This window comes from Strigops habroptila, chromosome 4, assembly GCF_004027225.2.
Source record: "Strigops habroptila isolate Jane chromosome 4, bStrHab1.2.pri, whole genome shotgun sequence".
NCBI lineage: Eukaryota > Metazoa > Chordata > Aves > Psittaciformes > Psittacidae > Strigops > Strigops habroptila.
The window spans coordinates 45,056,807-45,081,837 of record NC_046358.1 but is presented as its reverse complement, the minus strand read 5'-3'; the positions used below and the strand labels follow the sequence as shown (position 1 = coordinate 45,081,837).

Below are 25,031 nucleotides of genomic sequence, written 5' to 3'. Positions count from 1 at the left end.
TACCATTTCTTACTTAAACCAACTTCTAGATCTAGAAATACAAGAACTATCAGATCAACATATTTCATTGACAGTAAGAGTCATTAATACTATAAAAAGAGAAAAATTAAGATACCAGAGTTTTCTCAAACAGGATGTACAAGTCACAAATATCTGAAACAACAGTTCAAAGTCCACAAGAAATATATATATTAAGAACTTTCTGATTTTATTTTAAAAATACACTGTTTAAATATTTGAATAATCCCAAGGCAGCTAAATATATGAGATGACAACTTTGAGTTTAGACTATTCTTTATGGCAAGCCTCCACATAGATCAATATACTTTAAAAATAAAATGGAGGTCAATTTTATTTTAAGACCTAGAAATCTAACTCTAAACAGACAAGTCAATGAAAGAACCAAAATGAAAAAAATCTCTCATACAACACTTCCCTTGCCAACCAAAGCCAAGCAAATAGTTCCTTGTTTCCTGCCAACTGAATCAATTTTTCTGAATTGTAGCAAACCATTCAGTCTCACCTGATTTTTATGATGTTCTCATTGCTTCCAAGGCCTGTTTTCTCCCTGCTCTTCACTGCAGTATCTAAACCTCCACACAGGCTATATACTCCTAATGCTGCACACACTTTTAAAAACCTGAACACTCCAAGAAGCTGTGGCTTTTAGTCTCATTTAAAAAGAAATGTTCAGATATTTTGATTTGAAAAGCTTGCTTTAATTTTTCTGACTTTAATCTCAAAAAGAACCCTCCTAAAATCAAATATAAAGCAATATAACTCCTAAAAGATAGCTAGAAGTAGTTAAACAAATTGATTTAGGTTAATTACTACTTCTTTTGCTTTATTTTGGAGTTGGGCTGCACATAGGCAACTATGTCTACCATTCTAGCAATTTGCTAGAAGCTGTGCTTAGTTTTCCTAGCCTGAATGAGAAGACTATGCTGAATTGTCTTCTGCTGACTACAAAGGCTGTCTGTGAAAGACAAGATCCTCATGATAACAGTATTTAATGCATCTCAGGTTTAATTACTAAAAGCATTAGGCATCTAATTTTAAGATGTTGACTTTTTATGTTAGAAGAAAAATAGAAGAAATGCAAATGAATTCTCAATACAAAGTTGCTGTTTGAATTCCTTGATTATTTGAATGGCCATTTTGCAGTACTATAAGCAGAGCTCATAGCACCTTTGGTAGAAGGAGGAAAAAGTGGATAGATAAGGAGCAAATGCCTACAGTAAAAAAACAAAAAAAAAAACCAACCCAAAAAACCCATAAAACACACACACAAAAAAACCAAACTAAAACCAAAACCAAACCACAAAAACAAACAAACCAAAAAACAAACAAACAAAAAAACCAAATAAAAACACCCCCAAACAACAGAAAAAGATACAGTATAGGTAAGTAGGTACTAATGACGGAATGATGAAGCAGACCCAGCATCAAAGACTGATAAAGTCACAGAAAGCAGAAGAAAAGCAGATAAGCTACAAGAGAAATAGAAACATCAGAGCTTGTGCCCAGTGCAGAACAGTTTTTTCCAGTCATGAACTCAGGATTCCCATGTAATAAAATTTCTGTGATATTAACAGACACAGAAGACGACATTATAACCTACTACTGCCATCAGCTACTGTTAATTACAAGGGAAAACCTTCTCACAAAATACACAAACATCAAATAAGAATGAAGAAAAATAATTACACAAATTCAGATGTATTTCTTACAGAAAAAGGTAATGAACATTTTCAAAAGCCCTTGTACTAATGCAGCTGCATAGTAGAGACACTCCCAGAGAACAAATGAAAATTGATTTATTAAGCCCTTCCCCAGCCTCTTTTATTCTGTTTGGTCTCTGTTAGTATTCTCACCTGGGAGTTTCTCTTAAGTATTTATGTATTGATAACAGAAGGAAAAGTTCGAAAGCAACCAATTGTTTGATTTACTTTGCCTTAGAGAAATTTTTTTTTTTTTTTTTTCCCAATTGCTAAATATATGAACTAGTTACAACCTGAGCTCTCTTTCACTTATGAAAGTTGTATACTGGCTATTCTGGCCATACCAAACCTTCGTTTCTCAAAAATTACCATTTATGAGAGAAACACTCCTTTAAATAAAAGTCAGCCCTTTGCATTTTTTCACTCCTTCACCACTATCTCTTACTCAGCTCCTGATTATTTCTTCTAAGTTTGGCAGTTTCTGGCAGCTATGGACATCTAGACCATTAGCATCTTTTCATAGGGAAAAGTTTTCATACTTCTCCATGTTTTACGCAGAAATCATGCTCAGCCTACAAAAGACAAAAATCCCAACCATTCTTATTGAAGAATTTTCTTTATTCTTATGCCTTTCCTTCCTAAAATTGTCACCTGTCAATACTAGAAATAAGAAGATGCTTTTAGATGAACTGAACAGAAATTGGTCATAACAACAGTGTAAGAGTCCTGTTGTTGTGTTGATTTTCTAACCTTTACACAAGTATTTTGGTCACTTAAGGAGATCGACATTTGCAGAAGGTTTTCTGAATGAATTAAAGATAAGAGAACAATCAAAGCTTGAAAACAGTAAGTTCTAATCTCAGTATTTTAGCTACAAAACAGGTAAGAAATGGGCAGTATTAGTAACAAGATTTCAAAACTGCTTCTCATCAGTTCTTTGTGTTTCCTACTGTGAATAAAGTATGAGTTTTCATGATGATTTAAGTTTTTTACTTCTTGCTGAGAAAGCCAGTGAGAATTTTAATTAGTGCCAAATGTGGTGCTGTGTTTCTAATGTGGGGTTTTTTCATTGATAATTGGCATGAGACAAAATTAATTTCCCCTAGGTCACCAAATAAAATAGTAATTTTCAGACACTGTGACTTGGTCAAATTGGTAACAGGCTGACATTTCACCCTTAAATGAAGTCAGCACTAAAAAAAATCAGTAGTTTCCTGTCTCCCTCTCAGCTACTGGCTGGGCAGAAATGAAACAAGACACAACAAATTATACATGAATTTGTATGATATGTTGTGTGAAAAGACAGCAAAGAAAACAAGTAAAATTAAGTTTTACTTACTTTACACCTGCTGATAAGCTTACAACAGGGAAGAAAAAACCTTCTATACTGAAGTTCTCAAACATTCCTTGTACAGGCTGTCCATTAATGCGGAATGAAATGCTGGGTACACCTAAATCCAAGCAGCAGCTAACCACATCATCAGATGCTAGTAAATGCTGATTGACAGACGCTACAGCTCTGGGTACTCGACCTAGAATAAAAGTATTTAGTAATCAGAAGCTTTAGGTAGACTCTCATGAGTTTAAATTATTTCCACAAAAACATCAAGTTTCTTGTTTGTAGTCACGCAGACATGATCTTACCTTCATCTGTTTTATGAATGGTTCTGCTTTTAGAGACAGTGAGTCATTCTTCAAACTGATATAGAGCAGAATAGTGCATAAACTGAGACCTCTGAGACTGTTCACAAGACGGAACGTGCTCAGCTGAAATCACACAAGTTCACACTGTAGCCTGATGCAAGACTACTGAGGCATGGTACATGATGTCGTCTTTATAAAGCTAACATTGACATATCCTTTTTTTTGTTGGTGCTGTTATTTGTGAAATATCAGATTCACATATCTGTGAATATTCAGTGATGAGACGCTGGAACAGGATTCCCAGAGAAGTTGTGAAAGCCGTGTCATTGGAACTGTTCAAGGTCAGGTTGGATAGAGCTTTGAGTATCCTGGCCTAGTGGAATGTGTCCTGCCCACAGCACAGGCGTTGAACTAGATCTTTAAAGATCCCTTCCAACTGAAACCATTCTGTGCTTCTATAATTCTAACCAGAGCTGTGATTATAACCAATACCCAGGTTTACAGTATCCAGAGGCAGAATAGTATACTGAGTTATCAAAAAAAAAGATCAATAATTTAATGGGCCAGGTTTTCTTTTTCAGCTACAAGCCATGCACTAGATAGAGAGAGTTTCATTTTCCCTACCTGGGAAGGTGGAACCAGACTGCCAACAACAGGACTCAGCAATTATAATAACGATTAACTAGAGATAATATATCTGAAGTAATCTAACTATACACATTTACATATAACTGCAGTTTTTCAATTGCACTTGAGTATGGTTATATTTTTAGTTAAGGAATATCTCTTCATAATTCCTTTCAAAACAATTCCATTGAAAACATTGTATTTTAAGTGTAAAGCAAGCCTAATTAAGCAGTTATGCACTATTCCAAATCATTGTGTTCGGAACTTCTTATGAACAAGCCAAGTTAACTACTCAGGACAGTTTAAATACTCTGAATTTTCCCTTACTGCAGGATAGGAGCTTTAAGAGACCTTCCAGCATTGTATTTCTGATGTTCAGTTACGGCTTATTTTTTTATTAATGATTTATGCAGCCATTTCTAATGGAGTATGTTACAGATGTCTCCCAACCTTCTCCCAAAAATCATTGTTTCTATCATCTGGGAATTGTTCAGTAGTGCTGAAAAAACACACTGAATTATGTATGTGCAGACACACATAGAGATATTTTATATACAAAATTCTGTGCTAGAACAATGCTAATATAACTGAAAGTCAAACACACCGAAATTAGGAAATGTTAGAATTAAGGACATAAAAATCAAATTCAGCATAGTTATGTACACTGTATTTACAACACATCTTTTAACTGCATGGCCCCACATATTCTTTTCTGAGCAATTAAAGAGTACTTAGCTGTATATGGCATTTCAAGGCACTAAAAAGATGGGGAAATAAATGATTTTGCCTATGTGCCCTGAATAGTGTACAGTAAATACAGCAAAAGCCACAAATCAAACAATCTAAAAAATAACCATAATTTACTGTATGTGCAGGAGAGATCTGGAAGGAAAAATACACGCTACTTCATAATTAAATATTGTACAAAGAAAGACTAAAATAATTTCTATCTTTTCCCCCCAAACTTGTAAATGCTCATGGATGGCTACACACTCAAGAAACAAACTCTTTAAATACAGACAGATCTATAGAGTGTGCTATACTGAATTCTTTCGAACAAACTTTAAAAGACTTTCACAGGAAATGTAGAAAGCTAAATTCCTGGTGAAACAAATTGTTACAAAATGTCCTTTATAACAAAATGTTATACTTTCAAGTCAATGTTTGAACATTTCAGAGAAAAGGTAGGCAGAATTGTCTAACTTTGGAAAAAAATTCAATTCTACCTTGAGGCAAAGATCCAGCCAATAAAATTTGCCCTCAAACAACTTACAATTAACAAAGATGTAAGCCAAAGAAAATACAATTTTAGATCATATTAATACCATGCTAATAAAAAGCAATCCTCCATATTTTTAAAAAAATCTATATGAACAAAAGACTTTTACCAATTAAGACAGACCATTATACATTTTAGGCACAAAACCTAATTGCCAGACCTTTGTTTTAAATATTTATGTAAATATAATACATATGTAAAATCTAGAAATTTTACCAACTGTTTGACTTCCTACTGCTTTTCTTTCTCCCTCATTACTGATAGTTCAATTAAGAATATTACAAAAATAGCAGATGATGTAATTAAGGGTATATAACTAACATACCTAAATATTTTATTTTATAATCTTATGTATTATTTCTTCTCTGCAATGTTCCTGATTTAGAGTATTTAGGAACTTTAAGAAAGCAAAACCAACCATCAGCATTTCCTGTGTTGCTATTTGGTTCTTACAATTAGCCAATACACTTTTCTGGTTGTTTCTATAGCTACATATATTGACATGGTCAAAAAGTATTCAGTTGTGACAAATCTGTCTGTTTACAAAACCAGACAGCTTTCCCTTTCTAGTTCCCTTTCCCTGGATATAGTAATGGGGGAGGAATAACCACGCAAAAAGCCAAAAGCCTTGCTCAAAAGCCACTTTCCAGCTAACTGTGTACCCCAGAGAGCTCTCACTAATTCTTCTCCAAAGCAGATTCTTCTGTTTTCTCCTTTTTCCTCAGTGGTTATTCTTTAAAACACACTCATTACTACAAAAATTATTTGAACTGCAACACTTCAGATGAGCCCTCCTGTAGACTCCTTTTATTCTTCTAGAGCTCTTTACTCAAATCTAGAGTGCATAGGCAGTGATATCCACTTTTTTGTTAACTCAGCCCGCTAACATCTTCAATTCACTTGAACAAAGAACGGCTAAAAAGATCACAAATTTACCATCGCTAATGCTTTAGTGACCACAAGATATGCATTTGCTGGCATCCATTAACTCCCTTCTTTATAAACTACAAGTGTAATCACTTCGCTGCAGTACTAATTGACAGTCTCTTAGATAACTAGACAGATTTGTTAGAAAAATTCTAATTTTTCTGCTAAGCGTATTTTAGATAATATGAAAAATATTTTTCCAAACAGCATAGCAACTGCAGGTTTTCATTTTGATATCACACCACATAAATTTATGCTCTAAAACCAACGGAGTTTGGTAATAGCATAGCAATTCTTACTTCCAATTGCCAAAAAATAACAAAATTTAAATTCAATTTATTAGATCTATCAACAGATGTGAGGATAATAATGTCAATTTACTTCACCTGTAAATACTCAGGGGAAAGAATAATACAAATGTATATTAACATACATATATAATTAGAGATGAAGACATTAACTGATTTTGAACAGATAGACTTCAGTCAGTATTGATCTAGATCTGGAAAAAACCTTTTTTTGATCAAAATCATGAAAATAGAAGCTATCTGCTAAAAAGCCTAATTGGTATAATTCAATATTGACTAAAATCTGATCTGAAATTCTAAATAAGTTCACCATATCTTAGAGTTCTGAATGTAGCTCACTATAAAAAAGCATGCTATATACAAACAAGTACTGAAGGTAAAGGTAGGTAACTCCAAAACGTGAGAATAAGCGGAAGTGAGCAAAGTACCTACCAGACCACAGATGAAGGCCATCAAAACCATAAGAGTACAGGTCATCACCAACACCATTGCCTCCCCATCCTTCACCACCTCCAGGATAGGGGGCATAACCTGAAGTAGAGGCCCATCCAACTCGTAAATGTGTGGGTTCTGCCGTCAAGAATGGATCAACCTGATCAATTATTAACTCAAAGTACCACTTCTTGTATTGCGCAGAGCCCTCAGCAACACCCAAAAATATATTTGGCCTTATGCTAAGAAAGAAAATGGAAACCAGTTAGTGTAAACATAAAATGCAACATATGAATTATATTGCTGTATAATAGTCAAATTTACTTCGCAAATATGTAAGAGTATAGATGTCCACATTTTGCTTATAATATTTAAAATAGTGAGCCATTTTATGACTTTACAAAGCTTCTGCAGAATCATCTTTTAAGGTATAGGTTTCATGCTTTGAAAAACATATAGTCAAAAGAGGAATAACAAGATCATTTCCTAAAATCAAAAAACAGAGTGAGGTTGCAGGGAAATCAAATCCCTCTTAAAACACACAAGTACTTCAAAGTACGTTTACATTCTCCATAATAATTATTAGGTAAAAACATGTTCTGTTTTGAATGAGAACCAAACAACTTTCATCTTCATTTCAGAACAGACCTTACTATTAATTAGCAATTTCTATTTGAACACAGTTTCCATTACACATGGCATTCGTTTTTCAGAAGTTAACAAACAATTCCCAAGGTGTATGTCTCAATATTGAAAGCTGTGGAACATCTCTTCAGTTCCAGTATTTTCTTCAATTAATTATTGAAGGCATGTAAGTCCCATTTTTCTAATATAACAATAAAAGATGTCACTATACCTTGTCACATCATTAATCAAACGTGTTTGCAAGAGTAAGTCTCTTCTAGGCAGTAGATTGTCACAAATCAGATTTTGATTGGCACGAACTGCAATTCCGTTACAGACACAGAGAGAGCAAAGCACATCGAGAACCTTAAAGAAATACATATATCAGAAGAAATTCAGGTAGAGGCATACACTATTATTCAGTTGTCTGCGTAATTTACAGTCAGAATAGACCTAAAGGAAGGAATGTAATACACATTACCATTATTGCTTTCTAAATACTTTTCACATATATGAACCAAGTGTAGTCTGTACTAATGAAAGAGGGTATCAAACATAGATGGAACACAAATTCAGAACAAAGGGTTTGCAAAATGACTCAAAACCCCTTCCTTCGAGATTCCTTATTCTCATTTTGATTAGAAAAAAAGCAAAGCTAGAGCAGCTGTATGTCAACTCTTTAAATTTTTTTTAATTGAATCTCATTAAAAAGTTGAAATGTAAAATGAAATTTGAGAAATTTACTGCAGCCAAAAAAAATTTTCTGAGCAAAATTAGAGGACAAGTCTCAAATGCAATTCTCAGACTCCTTACGAATCTGTTCTGAAAGTGCATTTTCAATATGAGAAGTAATCCATTTATTTTTAAAATGAAAAACATTTAAAAGAATTTGTTATAAAGCAAAACAGAATTTCAGAAAGATCTTATTCTAAAATTCCAGCTTGCTTTTTCCCCCACCCCAGTCTGAAACATGGCAGAGATTGACAGAATTCTCCCACGTTACTGGAGCAAAAGGTTTTGGAAGAGAAAACACAGTAACATAGTGCTGTTTAAAGCTGAGGGACAAAGCTGCACACTTTTGCAAAAAACAGGGAAGCTTAAAGACGCACTTGAGCTCAGACAAGCAATCGTTAAAACAATGAGCCCAAATGGTCTAAGCTCTTATAGACTATCTCCAAGACAGAGAAACACTTTCACACTGTTGATTACCATTTTGGAAACTCCTGTACAACACAAAGAGCAGAAAACCACCCTCAACAACAGTTTAATATACTGTGAACTTTGCTATGGCCCAGACCATGCATTTTTCTTTCTATCATCTCTGTTGCTGGGCAGAAACCTCTAGCGGAAGGATAGAGGTAGTAACTTAAATAACCCCAGAAACTCTGACCAGTAGTCAGCTATAAAGCATCTTAATAACATTAATGATCATCAGTAACCTCGAATATAAGCTGTTTGAATAATCTGCATGCCCTCACTGACCATATTTCTGACACAAGGCTTTTCATTTAAAAAATCCTTCAAATCAATAATTTCCAAACCAATTTTGGTTGATAATATTACTGTTTCTTATTTCCTAAATCACAACAGAATTTCTAATCTAGTAGGAGAACAAGATATACTGTTTCTGGAGTTACAAATACATTAATTAATTCACATTACTTAATGACGTTTAGTCAAGTATATTACAAATGGAAATGCACAAATCTATTAGCAAGTCTAATTCTCCTGTGTACATTTCCCTTTTCTACTTGAAGTTCTCACTACGAAGTCTACATTAACATGCTTAGCTGAAAAGTTCTCTTTGCAGATGACTGGCACAGAACAATAATCTTGCTAATGGCTAAAAATAGTAACCTAAATTTCCCATTGTAATTTCAACTTTTTTCTTATGCCTACTTATAACAGTTTGTATTCCTTAACCACGCCTAAAAATATTTCTTTTCCATATCTATAGTTGGTTAGGTTCTCTATATTACCTTTTCCTATAAATCAGTAATTTCAGCTCACTAAAACTTTTTTTGTTCTTCCTCCAGGTTATCAGTCTTTCAAATAAAATTTGAATTGAGGAAGGAAACTCACATCAGAAAATCACACATAAAACTACATCCTCCTCTGTGTTGTGATGTCATCCTGCTCGCAGCCAGAAACTGTGTTCACCTTCTTCTGTCATATTAAATTGCACATTGATGTCTAAATTACTTTCCACCATTATTTCTTCTGGTATAACTCTGGGTTTTTTCTTTCTTCTGAACACCTGTGTTTTCAGATATTTGGATTATTTTTCCAATTTCTCACTTTATTTTGTTCTTTTCTGCTACTATTATTGTTACTCAAGTTAGGAATGAGTTTGCAGGATTCAATTCTGTCTGCCAATACAACAATGCAGAGCCCTGCATCACAAACCAAGCTACTCTGCCCACGTGCTTACAGCCACCAGAATGCTTCATTTTTTCAGCAAATCCAAAGTTCATAATATCAGTATTTCTCAACTATTTGCTTGTCTTACCTATTTGATGTATTTGGAACTGAAAAGCAATTGTGTATTACACATTTTTTTAATCTCAACAAAGCAATTTTGCAGATGTACTTCAAGGTTATTTATTCCTTTAAAAGTACTAGAATCACATCATTTCTGATTTGGGGTTTTTTGGGGGTTTTTTTGTTTGTTCGTTTGGTTGGTTGGTTGGGTTTTTTTGTTTTGTTTTAGTTTGGTTTTGTTTTCTTTTTATGGGTTGGGGTTTTGGTTTTGGTTTTTTTTTTTCCAGAAATCATTGTAAGATTATCAATACATCCACAGCTTTTCCAAACATACCTTGTAATTGCGTCCATGCTTATCCAACAATGAAATAATGGATTTGATGTGATCCTCAGCTATTATATTTAAAGCTTCTGGGCTTTCAATCAAGATACAGTGCAACACTTCCAAAATACCTGTATGAATGCCACAGAAATAATGTTGTCATTAAATCATCTGTGCAACTGAACACAATCTAAAAGTTCGGTAAATAACAGAGTATCTGTAATACCGTAACACTCTGCTCAAAAAAAAAAGCATTTGATATCTAATGCATGCTGTTCCAAGGAAAATTGCCCTGACATAATGTAAGACAGCTGGGTATGGTGCATTGATAATTAATTTACATTGATATAAGGTGAGTCTCACCTGAGGAAGATTCTAATCTGTCCAATTTACTTATTAGCCAATCGAGGTTACTGGAAAACTGGGTACAATTGTTTCTGTTGCCACGAATAAGAGCAGCTGGAAAAAAACCACAAGGTACAATTTTATAACAGGAGATTTCCTCTTTAAACCGCCAATGTTAATCATATATATTTTAATACAATTTTTACAACAACTTCACAAAATAATAAGCAGGCAAATCCTATATACATATACGTTAAGGTAATAATATCAGCAACTGACATAACTTCTGAAGAGCTTGTTGGTTTTGAAGTTGACAGGGGTTTACTGGATAAACAAGAATTTCAAGAAGAAAAAAAAATCCGTTTTATGTTTTAGTTTATTGTTAAACTTAAATAGAAATTATCTACCAGCCTCGTTTAAAGCAAATGTCAAGTACCATCATGATCAAGAGGCTGAAACACTTTTTTTATTTCTTCCTACCTATGAGTGAGAAGATCATAGGCAGAAGTTTAAGCTCAAGTGCAGGTTGGGTTTACTGCTCTTTAGCTCTACTTTCTGATTAAAACATGTTATAGAATGGATAGCTTTTAGTCTTCAGCAGTACAGAACATAATGTTATTTGACTGCATTTTGAAAGTTCACCAGCGTTCAAGTTCAAAAAGTCACTACTTAACATAAAAAAAAAAAAAAAAGCTTCTGTTTACAATTGTCAACGATTTTTATTATGAAACATTAACTTAGTATTTATTATATCAGAACAAGTGTGTTCAAGATGTACCTTTAGAAGAAAATCGAGACAAAAACCTGAAAAGGCCTACATATCACTAAAGAGGGTTTTTTAATCTGCTTTTGTTTAAACTCGTAAGACTGTAGTAAGACATTGGTACCTCATTACTTTCTAAAGCAACAAGAAGATTCCACCAGAAGCATCTGCATGTCTGTGCTATGTGAATAACCTCATGTTTCCAAGCACACACCCTAGTCTGTTTTACTCTTGTTCTAACTCTCAATTTGCATATTTTGCTACGGTTCAGGTCAAATTTTCTTCGTAATGAAATTAGAATGCATTTAAACTCCATCAGAAGACAAGATTCTTCTATATAAGGAATTATGCAACTTGGGCATCAAATCAATGATTTAAAGAAACATATATACATACTTCTACTCTATAATTTTGGCCCTATTACAACACAGAAGCAGCTTGGTCTAGGAAGTATAGTGTTGAAATTGAAAAAAATATTTTAGTTTGATTTATATAATTATTTTTATTAACATTTAAATCTGGGCCTCAGGTGACAAACAGATTCACTAAACCTATAAATTCCAATTAATACTTTTAGGCTTCTCTTCAGCTTCAAAGACAGCTTTTTAGTTTTTCTAATTTTTAAAATAATAATTCACACCTATTTGCATAACACAGGTACATTTAAATTAAAAAAACAAACAAACAAACCAAAACACCACATTTGCAGGCTGCAGCAAACATTTTCCTAGCTGAGATTTATTTTTCTTCTGTATCATTGCTCAATAAACTCTATTTTCTGCAACAAGTATCAGTAAGTATATGGAAGAAATTCTGTAATTTACATGACAGAATGAATAACACGTGAAGTATTCTTTGGTGGTGAAGAAGCAAGTAGAATATAAGAATACATATCCTGCTTTTTGCATTAGCAGATTATAGAATAACTTACCTAACAATTTGTAAAGGAGATTCAAAATTTCTTTCCATGCTGTACCATGTTCTCTCGCAAATCCTGCAAAATGAGCTGCGCTGTTGTAGTCATTTAAGCGATCAATGCAATTCAAAACTATTGCCAGCATTCCCTAAACACATATGGCAGAAAGGAAAGTGAACTGTACATGAATGAGCATTTGTTGTTGTCCTTTTAAAAGATTTCTTCCTGTGCACATTTAAAAGTTGCATCATCTTAGATTAAAAAAAAAAACCAAAACAACAAAATCAAACAAATTATTGTGCATACAAGATTTGAATATGTATTTTTCGATATCATAGAATCATCTACTTTAGAAAATGATTCTATACGGTTCCTTACTCAGCTAAGCATATAGAAAGTAAAGAATAAGAAGCCAACACTAAAGGCTTTTATAATTTTTGTGAACAGTCTGTTTTTTACATAAAAACTTCACGCCAGAAATAACATCTACCTTTGATCCAAGTTTCAGTATTTGTCTGGAGTATCCAGAATGTAAAACTTCATAGAGAGAAAAAGAAACCTTTTGTCACAATGGTTTCTTTTAAAAATGACATCTGTTGAAAGATGCTCAGAAATACTAAGACCAAATTTTATGAGAGAGCTTGTGGCCTATGGCAAGTGTGGAAGTGAAAAATATGCAACAAGTTATCATATGGCATTAGTCTGTTATATATAACATATATATTAAATTATATATAATTAGTTATGGAACTTTGCATTATAAATCATATGCATACATCTAGATGATAATGTTTAGTTATTTTGAATGTTTGTGACACAATACACTTAAAATTAAAATAATCTAACGATTCCTCTCTCTGTACCTCCTCTTTGAATAGATTTTGTCTATTTTTGAGTGACCGAAGCTTGCTTTGCTTATCTTCATGTTCCAGGTCTTCTTCGGGAAGCTTGAAGTAAGTAATCAGGTCTTGCAGAGTCTGAGCCATCTCCTCAACAGGCAGGGCAGTGGGTGATAGTGTTCTGTTGTTTCCACTATGGAAAACAAGAAAGACTGGCAGCATTATTCATCTTCCCACTGTAATTTACAGTATTATGTAGCAGCCTATTTTCTGTTGGCATCTAAATCAAGTCTTGTTTAACACATGATACATGTACATGAGCAACAGCTGATCTGAATTGCAAATTATTCAAATATCTATTGTCTGGGTGTCCAGCGCTCAGATTCTACTTCCACTTCCTGAAGTGGAATCACATTTCCCTTTCTGCACTGATGTAAAGAGACAGAATGATTAAAAAAATGGAAAAAAAAAAAAAAAAGATGACACAGAGATGAAAGACGTACCAAAGTGCTTTCTTACAGTAACTAATTTTATTTAGATACTTTTAAATCCTATTGATGATACAGGCATAATGTGCAGATGGACTAAAATAGTAGCAGTTATTGAGGCTGTACACCCCCAGTCTTCTAGACAAAGAACACAAAAGTAACAGGTAATCCTAACCTTTAATTACGTCTACTGTATCAAGTCTACATAGGAAATAAAGAAGGGTGCGATTTAAAAATATAAAGCATTTCAAGGAATCTCAGTTATCAGTAGCATAATGAACCACAGAATCACAAAATCATGGAATGGTTTCGGTTGGAAGGGACTTTTAAAGGTCATCTAGTCCAACCTCCATGCAATAAGCAGGGATAGGTTGCTCAGAACTACATCCAGCCTGGCCCTGAATGTCTCCAGGGATGGAGCATCTACCACCTCTCTGGGCAACCTGTTCCAGTATTTTACTACCCTCATTGTAAAAAAATTCTTCTTCACTCCCCTCTTTTTGCTTAAAACCATTTCCCCTCATCCTATTCGCAACAGGCCCTGCTAAAAAGTATCTCCCCATCTTTCTTACAGGCCTTTTTTTAAGTACTGAAAGGCCACAATAAGGTCTCCCTGGAATCTTCTCCAGACTTAACAACCCCAACTCTCAGCCCTTCCTCACAGGATACGTGCTCCATCCCCCTGATCATTTTTGTGTCCCTCCTCTGGACCCATTCCAATAATTCCATATCTTTCCTGTACTGAGGACTCCAGAGTCGGACACAGCACTCCAGGCGAGGTATCACCAGAGCAGAGGGCAGAATCACCTGTCTTGACCTGCTGGCCACGCTTCTTTGGGCGCGGCTCAAGATACAACTGGCCTTCTGGGCTGCAAGCACACACTGCTGTCTCATATCCAATCTTTCATCCACCAGTACTCCCAAGTCCTCCTCAGGGATATTCTCAATCCCTTCATACCCCAGCCTGTATTGATATCAGATGCAGGACCAGGTGCATGTCTCTTTCTTGTCCCAGCATTTGCTCAGCCTTGGGTGACAACCCAATTTTTCAGAGTCTGACTCATTACTGGATATAATAAAATCTAGGAGGAGCTGATTGCTGGCAGAGGTGGTTCTGGTTTTATATCCTCAGCACAAAGAAATACAAAGGAGTAGTGTATACTACTGTCATACTGAAGATCTAATGTTTTCAACACAGTCTCATATGGTGAGTTCTCTGAAAGCAAAGTCTTAATTATAAACTCATTTTTCTTTATTTTTCATCTATTAGGCAGTAATACAAGAATGGCCACTTGATCATCTTAATAAAACTCCTGCCAAGCACCATTAGAAAATAGTTTCTTCAGTACTATATATACATTATTACCAATTTCATCATGTATACATACTCCTATGTTGATCTCAATAACTATAAATGAATATGCATTGACACAGAATTGTATTTTACTGTAAAATTTGCCAGACAAAAACATATCCTACGGAAGAGCTATACTGAAGGAAACATGGAACTTTCACACTAAAAAAAGGAAAAAGAATTCTTTTATGAATACTGTGAAGTTCTAGCTAGTATGGAACACTTACTAATGGAGTAACACTAAAATCATTTAGCATGTTTTCTTCAATCTAGATTATGATCCAATTTGTTCTGGCTTCCGGTATTTCACGTAAATAATCTTAAATAAGCTGTGTTATCTATTTAATGGCATTACTCACCAAAATTGCAAATTTAAGTCACTAAGAATATGTGGCTAATAGTTTCTAAATACAAATACTTGAAAGCAGGAAATAAGGATTCTGTTAGAATAATTCTTATAATTCCAGAATACTTCAAAAGCCAAACAAAAAATGATACTATAAAAGATAGTAACAACTACCTTATAAACTGGCTGAATAAGCTTGTAGTATTACGAATGATTCGAGCAGCCTGGGATTCCTCATGCTGACATCTTTGTAAAGTTAGACCATCATCCATATGGCCTTCTTGGTGTAATATAACCTGTTGAAAGTCAGTAATTATCACAACAGTTATATTAATAACTCGTGTGCTTTTCAGTATTTTGTAATTTAGTTCAATATTGCACTGAAAACAGTAGCTGCACATATGCTGAGCTTCTACCTGTTAATAACTTTATCTGGATATGTTTATTAACTAATTATGAAGCTGTCAGTCCCACATAAAAGTCATTCAGAGATATATTTTAATGTGCTTTTATTCTCTCATAATTCATTAAACATATGCTTATCAAATATTTTCCAACTGAAACAAAATCTGTCATTCTTTCTATATTCTGGCTGTCAGGTAAAGAGGGTCTTCACTATCTTAAGCATAATTTCCTAAAGATTCACACATGAAAAGACCACTAACAAGAAAATCAAGCAGGAATCACAAACATAATAAAAATTACAATGCAGCTAAAGGAGCAACCACACTTGTGAGTAACTTCTCAATCATTTAACTATTCTCTACACATTATGTTTGATTCTTAGCAGAACCATATGTGAACATCATATGAGCCTCAGGCAATTACAGAGATCCTTTAGTGGGTTTTAATTTTTCCCCTTAAATAAAAGCAGAATTTCACCAAAAGCTAGCATAAAACCGAGTCATTAAAATGCTACAGCTTTTTTGTAAGAATTAAATGTGAGGTATCCTGTTTCTTTGCCCAATATGTAATCTACTGAATCCTCCACTGAAGAATGTATATTTTTCAGCTCTGAGATGGTAAAAATTTGCTGTCCAACTTCTCCATTAGTTGAGGAATTCTGAAGGCACTGAATAGTTAACAAAGAAACTAATAATGCTATACAAGTTGTTATTGCCCCAAGTGGGAAGGTTATTTACCAACGACTTTTTATACATACTGGCAATTAGGCATATATGCAGTGATGTTTTTCTATACATGGAAGAATTCAAAGTACACATGTGCTCCGCTCCTTCCAACATGCTGAAGAAGTGCTTTTAAAAGAGGCAAATATGAGCCTATGAGTTTATCTGGACACCAAAATCCACACAAATGTGATCGAGAAGACTAGGAAGACATTTCTGAATGATTATATTGATAATATTTTAAAGGAGACTAGTTTACATATTGGTCACCTTTCCTCTTTGTTCAAGTACTTTGTATAGAGTCACACTGTAGGTGACTTCGTTAGCTTAAATATCACTGTTTCCATAAAGAAGGATCCGGGAGTCTCTTAACTGAACAATAACTAAAGAACTGTTCTTCCCGTCACAAAACTAGTAAGAAAACATTTGACAATCAGATAATCTTTCTTCAGGCTCCAGATTTTTGAGCTACAGGAATGGTACAGGAACGAAAAAAATTGACAGATAGGATATTAAAGCTGTCACACCTTTGCAAAGTAATTGAACCTTCACATGTAGCAGATATGCACTCTTCTCCCTCAGTATGCAGTACATCAGGGAAGAAAGAAGTGTTTTAGAAGGACTTAATCTTCCCTATTTCTCTGACCAAAAAATAACAACCTCCAAACCTCAACTAAATCATCCTGAAACACCACCATGACAAGAAAGTGCTATTTAGAACTCCAGTAAGTAGATTATGGCCAGAAGCATCCAGCACTGCCTATTCCAATTCCTCAGATAAACCACTTCCCTGTGTATAAAGGGGCATTTGGCACTGCCTTGCTTCTTGAGGTACACCAGGGCATTGGTATTGACCAACACCCTGTGCAGTGGTCTCCAGGATGTGAATCCAAAATATGTAATGTGTTTCTCTGTTCTCTGAGCTCTAGCATTCTGGAGCTCTGCAGGAGTTCATAGCTTGCACAGAAGCAAGCTCTCAAACTGGAAAGATAGGCATCCACCACTCATGCTGGATGGTGGAGCAATATTGAATAGAATATGGATGTAAACATTGTCACTACCTGACAAAGTCTTGAACACCTGGTTACCAAGATCTCAGAGAGAGATGCAACAGATCAAAATTCTGGCAGAAATCGTGCAACAGAAGCCTCACAAATGAAGCCAGAATTTCTTACATATTTGTGTCTTGCAAAGACAGCATGACGACTAGATACATGAAACGACTCCAAAGCCAAACAACAGAAATTTTTACTTGGAAAAAAATCCCCCACCAAACCCAGACCCTTTGCAGTCAGCTTGAGGAGTACAGTGACTGAAAGTGAGAATCCCCTGACAAAATGATGGTGGAGGACCCATGCTTTTACTATAGAGAAATAGAATTGACATCAAATTTAAAGGGATGTAAAAATTCCTTATAAAATTATAGTCTACTACCATATTTTGCAGAGGATAAGAAACTGTTTCTTGCCTCCACAGGAATATCAATTACAGGAAGCAAGAAGATTTGGATTTTCTTCTGTTTGAAGGCACTTAACAGGAGACAATTCTCCAGGTGAGAGGGCAACAAAAGATTTGGAGTCTTTGAACATGAATGAAACAGTTTGAAATGAGAATAAAAGTGACAGGCAATTATGGAAGTTTAGTCCCTTGCTGCTGAGCAGAAAACTGGGGGAAAGAAACCCTAAACTTCACAGGAAGCTATTACAAAAATCTTCATTTGAATACAGAGGAGGAATCTACATGCTGCCTTCTCAAGAAGGAAAATTGGACCCTCTGAGGAAACAGAATCCCATAGCCAATAATGGCATGGGAGAGGCCAACCTTGTGTGAATAACTCTCCTACCAAGAAAATACTGAGTGACTGGCATACAAAGAAGAATTTCTCTGACAGCCAAGTTGCTGACAGAGACACTCACTGCTCATTTATGACCACGTGCGCTGCACAAATAAATGAGATTGTGTCAAAAGTGTGCTGAGGACCTCATTTTTAATATTACAGTGTTTGTGTATGGGTATCCTCTTGGTAATGTACACACAAGCCATTAAAGAAAAATTCCAACTTATGTTCAGTAATGAATTTATTTCATGTTCTAATGTTAGATTAAAATTGAAAAAAAAAAAAATCTATGTATAGAAAGTTAAAGAATCATTTGGCAAGGATGCAATTATGCAAAAGGAGTAGTAAACCCGCTAATTGTGAATGAAATTTAAACATAGTTTGAAGGCCACATGATCCTTAAGAATATAACATATCCAGAATATACTAGTACCTTATAATCAACAGGCTGAGAGAAAGACCTTCTTGATGCCACATCAGAATTGCATCTAACATTTTGGCAGGAAATTTTTCATTAATATCCCTTGAGAAACTTGCGGAGCTTCTAAGGCCACTTCTTACGTAACAAATTTAATTACCATTTCATACAGTATATGCTATCAAAAAATCTAAAATAACAGTGAATGTAAGATGACTTATAAGTTTATGTTGTTAAACAGTACAGATTTTCAAAGCAATGATTTCACCATCCAAATCAGGAATTTCTGTATTTTACTGAAGTATCAAAAATAAAAATTGATCACAAATTAATGATTTCCTCTGGCAAGAAAAATAGATAAATCCATTTCTTAGTGCCAAAATTTTTCTTCAGTTACATAGTTATGTTAATAGCCACCATTGTTTATCGTTTTAGAAAGAAACATTTACACCATTTTCAATAAAGCACAGAACAATTAAACTTACAATTGCCACATTGGTAGAATGGTAAAAAATGGGACAGATAAAAATTGTTATGCAACTAACATTCATTTTACAAGTAACTGAAAAAAACCTTAAACATTACCTTTCTTTTCAAGGGACCTAAACGTGCTGATTTACCATCTTGAGCTTTGTAAGTCAACCATAAAGCACTGGCCACATGTTGGACAAAACAGACCGAATCACCGTACTTTATTTCTGGGACTCCCATTCCATCAATGTCACGTTTAAGACTAGAGTCCTGCTTTTCTTTTAGCTCCTAAGAAGATAAAATAAAAGCTGGCATTTAATCTCTGTACCAGAACAAACCATGGAATTCTACACTTCACTTGGAATAATGCCCCTGTATTGCAACAACCAGCAAGCAAGAAGCTTTTTCAATACGTACAGTTTAGCTTCTACATTTATTTTAATTTTAAGGTGGGTTCCCCCCCTCCCCCCCATATATTTTATTTTTCCATTTATCCATTTTGTAAGAGGAATTAGATTCTTTTAAATCTCTTTTAAAGACATTGCTCAGTGCTCAGCTGGAACATCCAGTACAATTTTTAAGCTCAACCTATTACTTAATCTTCTTCATGTACAACCAGAGGATTTTAAGTCTGCAGCACAAAAGCAAGTATCTTTTTTTAAAATAAAATCGTTTTCCTTTCAAAACTGAATTCAGGAATAAAAACAGAATTATGCAACAAACTCTGTAATAGCAAACTATGGATGCATGCACGTGTGTGATTAAACCAACAATTCTGAGTACTTAGATTATATAATTTTTCTATGATTTCAAATGCTGATGGAATTAAGTGTAGGTAGTTGCTCATTTGTTGTTAAGTAAACAAAATGTGTTAGACATTGAGACAGTTTAAATTATTATATGTGTAACAGGTTTTCTTATTTCATTTCAGTTTACTGAATGTTCAACATCTGTGGAGTAAACAGAAGTTCTATTTTAACTATGCTTATCTACTTTCATTTATATGGAAGGTAGCTGTCACATTTCAACAGTTGAAACACATAGCATCATAATGCTGAGATGAAGTAGAATGTAATTACAAAACATTCCTTGGGGATACTATTACAATATCAAGACTATGGGGAAATCATGTCATATCATATTTACATGGACTGCACTATCACGTACAGATAGGGATGCACTCTTTCAATACATATTTATGGTGAAGGCATTAAATGAAACGCAATAAAATAGCACAAATTCATTAACTGACAGCAATTAATTATTTGGGTTTACATAGCACCCTGAAGATTAAAACATTTTTCCGAAATATTACATCTGCATCAAGAATCAAGCATGAACGAAAATCTCAATGAAAGAAATCACAATGTGGTAACAAGTGACACTAATTAAGTCACTCTTTTAAAAAAATTGAGCCATACTGATCCTTTTGGACAACACTAAGTAAAGAAAAACCAAGATATTTTAATTTCAGAAACAAAGTTTTAAAATTATTTTGGGAGCCTGAAGGCTGTCTTCACTTTAAGCAATACAGTATAAATGCTTCTTTGTGATTTTCTGCTCTTTGTACTCTGTCCAGTTTCTCTAGGATTTCAGCCAAGTCATTTGATAGCAGTGTGTAAAGAGAGGGTGTATTTTCTAACAGCTGAGAAGTATAACCAGGTAAAGATTATCAGCAGAGAAGCGAAAAAAAAAGAAAATCTCTTATTTGGATATTTGTACATATTTTAGCAGCAAAATATCCAACACTTTCTCCTTCAAAACTATTTCTTCACAACCTACTCTCAGTTTAACTCCCTCAGGCCATGAATGAATCAAGTTGAAGAAAATAATTCAAAGAAAACAAATCACATCATGGGTCTGGAAGACAGCAAAGGAAAAACAACAGTAATAAAAAAAAAACAGAAAGAAGGAATGACAAAGGAACTTCAGGGCAGAGCTGTCAAAAGATGCAAATTTCCCAAGGTAATATACTAGAAGACGGGCAAGATTAAGAAGATGAGAAAATTAATAGAATTATAGATTCCTACATGATAGAAGGAAGGTAAGGAATAGCAGTGTGAACAGGACAAATAAACCCAACTTTCTTTGCAAGAATTTTTCAACAGTCCTCTTGTAAAAACTCTTGAAATCTTAAGTGCTTGTTTACGTACCCCTAAGAAGGGTAAGGCAACTCAACTGCTGAACTCTTATTAAATCTAACCTACCTGAGCTAATTAAAATTGTATCTTTTGGTGTTGCACACTGGTATTGCATTAAAAGTACTGTCATAGCTACCCTGATTTAACATCAGATGAAAGATAAAAGTTCTACAAATGTAAGAGCAGAGGACTAATACATTGAACTTACCTATCCTGCTAGTGGGCTTACTAAACTCTGTATATTTTGCTGTATACACTTCTACAACCCAGTAGGCAAGAAAAAAAAAAAAGGTGATTTTACTTTCTACATTTTCCTCCCATATAAAATAAGTAGAAAAAATAGCTTAATACTGTGTTTAAATTGCAGTGCTTACTGGGAAACGATAATTGTAAAATATGAACTTACAAATAAATACTTGAACTTCTAGATTGTAAATAAAGGATTCTGTAATACCTATAATTTTAAACTTTATGATTACTACTCAACTATTACGACATCCTAATGTCATGTGGAGCCCTAAGATAGCTCTACATGCTGGCAGTAATATTAAAATGATATCAAATCCTTCTGCATGAGTCATCTGTGACTTTTCAATGTGTCAGAATGTTACTTACTCAGACTACACCAATAACTTCTTCATTGTCAATTGTATGTAACATCAGGAAAATACAATATGAAATCCCAAATATTAATTCTAGGCTACAACAATTTTAAAACAAAGAAATATTTTTAAATATGCTCTTGTTCTTCACTGTATTTACTCTCAAAGAAATTTATAAGCAGAATCAAGGTTCTGCTCAGCAGAGTATACTGAGCCAAGTACTGTGCTGGAATGAGAACATCCCATTTCAAAACAGGATTCCATCTGCTGTAGGGAAACTGCTGCCTCTGTGGTCACAAGGCATTATGGAACCATTGCCTTAAAATATAAAGGTTGACATTTTAAAACTTTGTCAGAAGTAAGATCCATATTAAACCCACGAAAAGGCATAATTTTGGCGGTTCATTAGCATACTCTTTCACTTTTTTAAAAGCTCCCTTCTATTCTTATTTGTGTAAGGACATATTAAGGAAAGCTCTAATTTGAATTTTATAATTTAAAATATCTGTTTCAATTTCCAGTATTACTCAGCAAAAAGAAAGAAAAAAAACCCCAAAAACCAAAAAAACAACAGTGAAAGTAAATGCAATATGAATGCAACCACAGGTTTTGAAACACAAGAAACACACAAACTGCTGAACTGGTATGTAACAATGCTGAGAATGAAGGTATGCTTTTTCAACAAAAGGATCTCTGTAACAACTACTGGAAAAACGAGGCTTTAAGTCATATGTTACAGGCTCCTGTGTACTCCACATAGCTCTGCCTACTGGCAAGAGATAATCTCTTTTTTTCCACAAAACCCCTTTTCACTGGCTTCCAAACTGGAGACAATACCTCAATTGAGAAATGTTTCACTTCCTTTTGGATACTCCACAGCACTGTATATTCAGAGCAATGTGGTCTGAATTCAGTGTTAACCCCACCTGGAGGCTGGACTAGATGACTTCCCAAGGTCCTTTCCAATCAGAATTATTCCATGATTCTAAAGGACAGGAGTGCTATAAACAGACAGGTATTCCAGCACCCTATTTTTAAAGATTTGTACACAGCTGGATAGAAAGGTATTAGACAGTTATCTTGAAATTTCCCTTAGTTCATGCCATGTTAAAGTCCAGACAAGTGAAAACATTTCTCCATTGAGAAAATGAAGAAAAGAACACAAAGGTTTACAAGTACAAATGTGCAGAAATTAAGATAATCACACTTGCATATATCTAGCCTATCAGTTCTACAGTTCTTTTCCTCGCAATCTGTATACAATCAGCACTCGGTTTTAAGATTGCTTTCCTTCTTACGGTCCAAATCAATCTTTGGGGTTCTTTTGCTTCTAAAACCTCACCTTTCTTTCTGCAGGAAGAGTTATCACTGCTTTTTCACCTCACCTTTGGAAACACTAATGTTTCTACCTATGGGCCTGTCACGGCAGCTCTCACCTGCCCAGACAATAAACAACTACTCTTATTCTTGGCACAGGAAAAAGCAAGTTTATAAGCTATTGTGAGATAAAAATAGTCTTTCCTATAGAGGACAGCACAAATCCTAGGATGAACAGATATTGAACTTGCATTTCATATAAAAATGTATATCAACAACTATTTTATGTACAAACACAGTAGAAGGGATGAAGATAATCATTACTGATTTCTGCATAATTAATTGCTAGTGCACTTCACGTTAGGCATTTTGGTGATTCAGACCCTGAATACTAGATCTTACCTAGCATATACCTAACTTTAAAGATTCCTTTTCACTGCTCTTCAGGGACCATGGAGTATTCAGAATTACATGGAACATTTAACTTCTCATACTTCATAAAAAACTCTACTGTAGCAGCTATGGTAACTATTCACAAGTAATATTATGAAATCACATAAAAAATTTGCATCGTCTTTGGTGTAAAAACCTTTCACTTTTTTGAAAAAAGTTATTAAGTTCGCCTACCTCCATAATCATTCTTCATTCTCTCTCACTTGCACTGTTTTTCTCAGCTGGAAATGATGAAAAAGCTAGTAGCATGCAATTAGCAACTCACTAAAGAGCACAGTTTGAAAACATATGGTTTAGAAATCACTGACTAAATTTTCCTTGCAATTCACCTATCAATACACTGCACAAAGAATAGCAAGGGCAGAATTTTGCCCAACTGAAGTGAATTCAATTGAATTCAATTATGACAGAGCTGGAATGAATAACATTCTAATAAGATTCTGTCCAACTAAAATGGTTCTATAGTGATTAAAGCATTCATATTAAACCACTGTATCTTTCATTGTACTAGTATTCAATCTTGGTTTTTTAACCTGTTAACCATTTAGTTTACTCTAAAATTTATTCATCATCCCTTTTTTCCCTAAAGGAAACCTTTATTACTCTCAACTCAGGTTATTTACCTTTGTATTTAAATGCATAATCCCTGTCAATTACTTCAGTTTAGAAATTAAAAACAATTTAGAAAGTCATTGAACCAACTCAGATCTACTATTTGAGTCCTCCACATTTAATACAAATTTGCATTGATGTTATTTACCTTCGATACTCTAAAACAAAAGGCAGTAGATGTTGTGTCCGACTGTTCTCTGTCTAATGTTGCAAGTCCTTCATCTTCACTCAGAGCCAAGTACTTTCCTGTTGTAATATGTCGAAGGCGGAAAGGCTGTCCCCACCTGATGTTACTTCCACTCCAGCTAAATGTATGAGACATCAAAACATAATTGATGAAATAAGCAAAAGCAGTATTTCTATTTTGGGCCCTAAAGGAGATTCAGAAAATAAGATGTGTTATATATATTCCCCTTTTTTGCTTTTGATTTCAATATTTGCATTATAACAGATGCAAAACTGTTAATACATTTGCGAAAGGAACCTTGGAAAGGAGTATAGCTTTAATTTTCTTGTTTCGATACCCTCTCTCTGCTTTATTAGGGTGTTACCTATGGTATCCATAAAAAAATCCTACGTGTTTCTGAAAAATACTGAAGTGTAAATTAACTACATTTCAGTTATTTTAGTTGACTGT

The 25,031-nt window shown here is 34.3% G+C and overlaps 1 protein-coding gene across 12 annotated transcripts in view; it reads right to left on the bottom strand.

Moving 5' to 3' along the window:
- The window catches only part of RYR3 (ryanodine receptor 3), a 215,933-nt gene that overhangs the window by 129,031 nt on the left and 61,871 nt on the right, over nucleotides 1-25,031 (bottom strand). For all 12 annotated transcript variants that reach the window (XM_030481593.1, XM_030481598.1, XM_030481599.1 and 9 more), the window contains exons 11-20: nucleotides 24,543-24,699; nucleotides 19,384-19,557; nucleotides 15,591-15,712; nucleotides 13,253-13,421; nucleotides 12,405-12,537; nucleotides 10,729-10,824; nucleotides 10,378-10,496; nucleotides 7,795-7,928; nucleotides 6,939-7,180; nucleotides 3,061-3,253 (exon numbers count right to left, since the gene is read on the bottom strand). In XM_030481593.1, coding sequence (XP_030337453.1) covers nucleotides 3,061-3,253; nucleotides 6,939-7,180; nucleotides 7,795-7,928; nucleotides 10,378-10,496; nucleotides 10,729-10,824; nucleotides 12,405-12,537; nucleotides 13,253-13,421; nucleotides 15,591-15,712; nucleotides 19,384-19,557; nucleotides 24,543-24,699 — 1,539 coding nt within the window. The remainder of the gene's footprint in view (nucleotides 1-3,060; nucleotides 3,254-6,938; nucleotides 7,181-7,794; nucleotides 7,929-10,377; nucleotides 10,497-10,728; nucleotides 10,825-12,404; nucleotides 12,538-13,252; nucleotides 13,422-15,590; nucleotides 15,713-19,383; nucleotides 19,558-24,542; nucleotides 24,700-25,031) is intronic.